This window comes from Belonocnema kinseyi, chromosome 8 (genome assembly GCF_010883055.1).
Source record: "Belonocnema kinseyi isolate 2016_QV_RU_SX_M_011 chromosome 8, B_treatae_v1, whole genome shotgun sequence".
Lineage (NCBI taxonomy): Eukaryota > Metazoa > Arthropoda > Insecta > Hymenoptera > Cynipidae > Belonocnema > Belonocnema kinseyi.
In genome coordinates, this window is record NC_046664.1 from 75,747,214 (window position 1) to 75,755,153 (window position 7,940).

Sequence of the window (7,940 nt, forward strand, 5' to 3'; positions counted from 1 at the left end):
TATAGAGCTCCAAGGAGATTATGTTGAAAAATAAAAAAAAAATTTACCCAAAAAAAATTCTTTTTATACTTCATTCTAAGGACTTATTGAACTACCCTCGTACCTTGAAATTTTTTAAATATACTAAAAATTCTTTGGAATCATTTAAAATGAAGTAGAATATTTCAAATCGTTTAAAATATTTTGAAATCCTTTCACATTTTTTAAACCTCTTGAAAATTCGTTGGAATATTTTTAAATATCCTAAAGTCCAAAAAAAATTGAAATCTCTGACAAAATCTTCAAACGTTTGAAAGTATTGGAAATCCTAGAAAATCTCTGAATTCTTGTGTATAAGTCCTTTAAAATCCCGTGAAATTACATGAAATCTGATATTTCCAGAAATCCTCGAAAATTATTAAAATACCTTCAGAGCTTCTACAATCCCTTGAAACTAATGAAATCCTCGAAAATCTGATAAAATCCTTTGAAATCCTGTGAAGTTATACACAAAATATTTATGACAACCCATGAAATTTCTTGAAATTCATTGAAACTTTAGAAGTCCTATAAAATTTGTCTATAGTTTCCAAAATTCTAGAGAATTCTTTATATCCCTGAATTTTTCTTCAAACTTCTAAAACCATTCATATTCTTGGAAATTTCTGAAAAATTTGTCAATCTTTCGAAAATTCCCTGGAATCTTTTAAAATATTCTATAACGTTGCAGTTTTTAAAAACTTTTGAAATACCTTCAAACTTTTTTATCTGTTTCAAATTCGTTTGAAATTTTTAAAGTTCTTGAAAATTCCTTTAATTTTTTTTAAATGTCCCAAAATTTTTGAGAACGTTTGAAAAGCATTCAAATTATTGAAATCTAGAAAAAATATCTTGGAATCTTTCAAATACCCTAAAATATTTTAAATCCTTTGCAATGTTTTGAAATTCCATAATACTCTGTAAAACTCTTCAAAATTCTTCAAAATTTTATTATTTCTCTAAAAATCTTTCAAGTCCTTTGAAATCTCTTGAAATTATTAAAACCTGTTAAAAATTTTAGGAATCTATTTGAATAGTCTAAAATATTTTTTAAAAATTCCTTAATTTCTTTTGAAATACCCTAAAATATTTTAAATCCTGTAAAATCGTTTGAAATCCCACGATACTTTGGAAAGCTTTTGAAAATTTTTAAATTCACTAAAATCTTTTAAATCCTTTTAAATCCCTTTAAATTATTAAAATCTGTGAAAAATTTTAGGCATATTTTTAAATAAGCTAAAATATTAAAAAAGAATTCAAGAAAATTCATAAAATAGGCCATCAAATTATTAAAATATATTAAAAATTCCTCGGAATCTTTTAAAATATCCTAAAATATTGAAAATCCCTTAAGATCTTTTGAAATACAATGATGCTTTGTAAAGCTCTTAAGAATTCCTTTATATTTTTAAAAATACTCTAAAAATTTATTAATCGTTTGAAAATCCTTTAAATTATTTAAATTTGTGAAAAATTGTATGATTATTTTTAAATACCCTAAAATACTTCAAATCCTTTGAAACTTTTGAAATCCCTTCAAATTTTTTTATCTCTTTAAAATTGCTTAAAAGTTTTAAAATACCGTAAAATAAAAAAAAAGTGGATACATTCAAATTATTGATATCATTCAAATCCTTCTATTTTTTAAAATACTCTAAAATACTTTGAAATTCCTTCGAATCATTAAAATTGTGCAAAATTACAGGAATATTTTTAAAATCCCTAAAATATTTTAAAAGCACTTTAAAAGATTTAGAAATAGGTACATACCTGTATTCAAGATTACTTAACACATTAAATTTATTAAAAGAAAAGTGACTATAAAGTTATATTTTTATTTAAAAATGTAACTACAGTGACCTTATCCTAAAAATCTGACTAAATTAAAGTGCATCTTACAGAAATTCTCTAACTTTGGACTTTTTGCAAAATCCCTGACTTTTCCTTGACCAAAAATATTTGTCCTTGACTTCCAGGTTGTCCCTGACTTTGCAGCCATGAGTTTCAGTGTAAACAAAGGAAATAATTCAATAATATTCAGATTAATTTAATCAAATCTAAATTGATAATAGTGGGTAAATTAACAGAAAATTGACTTTATATGAGAAAATAGATAATAATTACAAGCAGAATAAAGTTCTAATTAAATTTTCTTACGTCAGTGAAAAATACAATAAATCGCGAAATAACAGGAGACAAACTTGAGTACCGAAATAAAAGTTCTCAATTTTAAATTAATTTTGAAAGAGCGAACTTAAATAACTCTGTTTTGATCTGTGTACTCTACATACAATAAGAAGCCGCGAGCATAGACTGTAACGAGTAGAAGAATTGTGCTGTGCCCGTATATTTAAAGCGAGTGTATATTACAACCAGTGTTGTTATTAAATAAGAGTATAAACCTTTCAAATTTTAAACGGGAACAATCTTAAGTGGTAATAAGCAAATGATAGATTCAAACAGAAGTAATATTATCTTCTGCGGTACTTTTAATATTTTTATTAACGTATTTATTATGTATAAATCCTTTTTGCGATTAAAAAAACGATTTTTAAAGTGAGGAAAAGTTTTTTTTTAAGGAATTAAATTACAAAGTAGAATAAGAATCCCATTATATTCTAAAATTAGTTCATTTGTATTTAAAAAGATAATTTTTCATTTAATTCAGGAAATTTGGTCGGGATGATTTATCAGTAAAGCCAATTACTCAATTCCCGCCCACTATAGACGATGAGGTAAGACTGCTTATTCTTATTCACTCAATTTTTATTCTACTCATCTCTGATTAATTCCAATCAGATCCCGCGAAATCCTTTCAATTAGACAATTTTAGTTTTAAACACAAATATTATGAAATATTTTTAAAAAGGTACCTCGCATTTCGAAAATTCAATAAACGAGGGTCCGGATCAAAGAACCGGTTAGAACATTCTGGCAATTAAAGTGGGGATGTCCTTCAAAGCCGCTTAAATTCAAGCGGTAATTGGTCTCCCTAGTCTGAGCGTCAGGAAGTTATAACCGCCGGATATTTGATCAAATTTATCTGCAAATGTATTTTTGATTAAATTCTTGTAAACTAAAGAATATTTAATTCTATACAGAATGAAACGTCAAAGTAGGAACATTTACTTAAATTCTGTTCTTATTACAGGCAGCTTTTAGCCAATACAAAGGAGTACACATTGTATCAATAAAAAAGGTAAGTGCTCCAAATCGATTCCTAATTTCATACAAAAGTAAAAATCAGTTTGTGAAGGGAAAGAAAACTGTAAAGCCTCAAAAAAACCTGTTAACTAATAGCCCTCCCATTCATGATCTCATCACACATACTTTACTTTTCATCTACCTTCTGTAACTCCTAACTTCACCTCCAACTCCTCCTACATAACCTATATATCCCATCATCCACAGCCATCTTTCTTATATCCTAAGATCACCATTCCTACCCTTCCCCACTAATTCCTTAACTCTATATACCTTCTTCCACTTCTACCCACTAGTTCCTATTCCAATGCTTCTCACGCATCATTCCCTCTCGCGTGTACTTCTTCCCTCATTCCTTCAGATTCTTATCCCTCCCTTTCTTTCTGATACCTTCCCTTATTCCTTGTCCCTTTACCTCATATACTCTGTCTTCACGTCTGCCCTCTAGTTCGCTAAACTCACAGCCATATTCTCCAGCTCCCCCTAATCATTATCCCATCTTCTACCACCTCCCGTCCATTATACCCTATACCTAATACCCTTACCATCAACTACTATATAGTCATTCCTACCCTTCCCCATTAATCCTTCAACTCACCTTCTTCCACTTTTATCCGCTACTCCCTATTCTACTGCTTCTCCACCATTATCCACTCTCTGTTATATCCCCCCCCCCCTCCCTCTCTGGTATACTCCTCCCCTCACTCCCTTAGATTCGTATCCCTCCGTTAAATCCTTATACCTTTACTTATTCCTTATCCCTTTACCTCATATACTATCCCTTTAATCCTGCCCTCTACTACGTCTAAACTCACCACCATATTCTAGAGCTCTCCCTAATCACTATCCTATCTTCTACCGCCTCTCGTTCGTTATCAACTCTCTTCAATAACTCTTCCTTCACCTACTATATCGTCATTCCGACCCTTCGCCACTAATCCCTCAACTTGTACACCTTCTTTCACTTCTACCCACTACTTCCTATTCTACTGCTTCTCACACATTATCCCCTCTCGCCCGTAGTCCTCCCCTCACGGCCTTAGATTCTTATTCCTCCCTTTATTTCTTATACCTTTCCTTGCTCCGTATTCCTTTACCTCATATACACTCTCTTTACCTCTGCTGTCTACCTAGCCTAAACTCACCACCATATTCTACAGCCACCCCCAATTACTATGCCATCTTCTACCACCTCTCGTCCATTATTTCCTCTCCCTAATACTCCTTCTATCAACTAATTTATCATCTTTCCCAACCATACCCACTACTCCTATACCATATTTCCACTCTTTATCTATACCTTTTAGCCTGTCTCAATATTCACCCACTATACCCTTAAAATATTCCCTCTTTTCCACTACTACTAACTCATAATCTCTTGCGTGTGCGTCTCAACCCGTCCTCTAGATTCTCGAGAAAGTCTAGATGTCTGGAAACACTTGTCTAGAATATAATCCCATCCCTTTCCTACTACTTCTCGTGTACCTTTTCTTCCCCTCTATCCTTTTCCACCCTCTTATAAACACCCTTGTATCATCTCATCTTTCATCTATCCCCTCTTCCACTCTGCATCTCTCTTTTCTTTTGTGCCAGTTTTATTTTTTACGAATGCATATCAAAGTTTAGATTTACGTTAGACTGGTTCAGAAAGTCCAAACTTTGAAAATGCAATCTGTGCTTCAAAATTCTTATTTCTTCTTGAAAGAAAGGAAATTCCTAAAAAAATGTATCTAATCGGATCAAATCTTCGAGTCCTTCATCCAAGTGAAAGGTTAATCTCTAACTATCTTCACTAATTTTACGCTTACAAAAAAATGTTTAGAACAATATTCTTTAGATCTTTTTCGGGTCGGATCTGGCGGGGCCGGGTTTGAAACTTGACCCAAAAACCCTAACTGACCCGGAAACCCGAACTGGCCCAAAAATTAAATTGAAAAAATGTCTACAATTTCCAGTAAGTTTGACATTGATTTATGGCTGTTTACCATAAATTGTTGACGGATTTTGAACCCGTAACCCGACTAGACCCGAAGTCATTTTGCACTTTACTATTCATTTTGCATAAATAGTGTGTTGCGCTATGTAACTGATACATGTATTATATGTAAAAATCATGTTCGAATTAAATTATTTAAAGCAGAATAAGCTGAAGAGTCTTAGTATCTAATAAATTAAAGAAATGTGCCGAAAATTAGAACTCTTACCCTATACAAGTCTAGGTACACTAAAAGTCTTAATTGATAGAAGAAAATAAATTATGTGCATTAAGATTGTAAAAAAATAGTTTCTCTATGATTTTAAGAATCAAAACATTATAACTGATGTCATTTAAAATAAAAAACATGATTTTTATGAACAATTTAAAAGCTTACAACAACAAAAAACATTTATTTTAATCATGTTTTTTGCAATTTAATTTTTTCTGAACATCATTTCCTACCAATTTTTGAAAAATTATTGCATTTTAATCAATTATGGCACATTTTTTCCGGAAAAACTTTCTTTGCCGCTCTACTGTTTCTAATTTTGAAAGTAAACTTTTCTATGGCTGAAATCGTTAGAACATTTTTTTTTAAGAAAACATTTTTTAAACAAATAAATACATATTAAGATTATTTAGTTATTTTAAAATTGGAAACAGTATAGTTGTAGAGAATGTTTTCCCGGAAAAAATAAGCCGTCATTTATTAAAATGAAATCATTTTTCAAAAATTGGTAAGAAGCGACGGTCAGAAGAAATTCATTTGCAAAAAACACGGTTAAAAATAAATGTTTTTTTGTGGATTTTAACATTTTTGACAAAAAATTATGTTTTTTATTTGAAATGACATCAGTTATAGTATTTTTATTCTGAGGCCAAATTTTCGGGGGCGAATTTCAACGCCTTAGACAATATCCCTAAAGTTTCGGAAGTTTTTGAATTTCCGGGTTGGGAATTATTTCTTTCTAGGAACTTCCTCCGAAGGGTGAAAGCCCATTAAATCTTCACGCAGGATATCAGGGTCAAAGCTTACATCATTTTATTTTATAGACCTACTCAGAGACTGATGATGCCTTATCTTCGGCACGAGAGTTTCGCCTACAAAATCCTTAAACTCAATTCTTTAATTTCCTAGATTTATTAATTAAATTTTGATTTAATTATTTATTCAAAGATCCGTATTATATTCTAGTAATAATTTTAATAACGGGTTGCCTTGAATTTCAAATATTTACTTGAAACTTTTCTGCATAAAAAGGAAACTATTTTTTATTTAAATATTTTTAAAAAATGGCTTTAATCAAATTTATTAAATTAATTTTTAAAGTGACAAAAAAAACTTATTTTACAAAGATTGTTTAATATGTGTGTAGGGCCACTATGGTTTGGGTATCATGATTATCGAAGGAAAACATTCTGAAGTAGGGCAAGGAATTTTTGTCTCGGACATTCAAGAAGGAAGTGCGGCTGAAATAGTAAGAAAAACTGCTTTGACTAATTTTAACCAATTTCATTCATTTAATTACTTAAAAATTTATTTTAACTTTTCGATAACATTGTTCAATTTGATCTTTTAGGCTGGATTACAAGTTGGAGATATGATTCTTGCTGTTAACATGGACTGTTTACTTGGATCAACCTACGACCAGGTCGGAACATTTCTTTTTTCCTAAGACAAAAGAATCCTTTAAAAGAATAAAAAAATATATAATTTACTAATTTATATAAATTCCACCACGATAAAACATTCTCTCAATAAATTATTCATTACAACAGGCAACAAGTCTTTTGAAGAAAACCGAGGGGGTCGTAAATCTTACGGTGTGTAATCCAAATCAAACTAAAGTTGTTAAAGAGGAACAAGAAAAAGAAGCGGCCATCAAAGAGGGCAGGGATCCAAAAAAAATTGGTAAATTAAAAATCCAACAGAAAGGAATTAAAACACTAAATAAATAAATAAATTAGATATTTAAAAAGCCTAGGGGAAAAATGATTATTCCTCAATTATAAATCTTTTTTTAGAACCTGTTAAAGAACCAGAAAAGCCACCTGAACCAGAAGGATCGAAGGATCCTAAGGATTGCAAAATAAATGTCGGAAAAGATACGACGATCGAATTTCCGAAAGAGAAAGACAAGGGAATTGGTTTCATTGTAATAGGAGGAGCTGACACACCTCATGTAAGTAAAATTGAAAAACTTGAACACCTTTTTCACATTAGGATTGAAAATCTAATTTTTTGTTTTTTTCTCATGATTCTTCTTCATTTAAAATCTGAATTGATATAACTTTAGAACGGAGTTTTCGTTCTGGATGTGTACCCGGATGGAGCAGCTGGCAAAGACGGACGTATACAACCAGGAGATCGTGTAGTGGATGTTAACAAAGAAACCTTTAAGACGATAGAACAAGATAAAGCTTATCAAACTGTTTTAAAGGTTGTCAACGGACCTGTAAGTTTATTATTAATTATTGTTTAAATACTCAATATTAGTCACAAAATAGAAGCTTTTAAAAATGTTATATTCAAAATTTTTGAAACGCAAAACTTCATTTTTAAAATTCCCTTAGTTTTTCATTTTCCCTGACTAATACGAGGGTAGTTCAATAAGTCCTTAGAATGACCAACAGATGGCGCCAGTGATCCCAGATCTGAAACGAGATGCGGTCCAATACTATGACAGGGCTATGTCCGTGTGAATATAGTAGGAGACGCTGTAAATGACGAGTTGCGCGC

The 7,940-nt window shown here is 31.0% G+C and overlaps 1 protein-coding gene across 3 annotated transcripts in view; it reads left to right on the forward strand.

The window, feature by feature from the left end:
• The window catches only part of LOC117177860 (inaD-like protein), a 167,979-nt gene that overhangs the window by 149,813 nt on the left and 10,226 nt on the right, over positions 1–7,940 (forward strand). For all 3 annotated transcript variants that reach the window (XM_033368888.1, XM_033368887.1, XM_033368889.1), the window contains 7 exons: positions 2,687–2,753; positions 3,170–3,217; positions 6,577–6,678; positions 6,781–6,852; positions 6,980–7,112; positions 7,226–7,383; positions 7,498–7,656. In XM_033368888.1, coding sequence (XP_033224779.1) covers positions 2,687–2,753; positions 3,170–3,217; positions 6,577–6,678; positions 6,781–6,852; positions 6,980–7,112; positions 7,226–7,383; positions 7,498–7,656 — 739 coding nt within the window. The remainder of the gene's footprint in view (positions 1–2,686; positions 2,754–3,169; positions 3,218–6,576; positions 6,679–6,780; positions 6,853–6,979; positions 7,113–7,225; positions 7,384–7,497; positions 7,657–7,940) is intronic.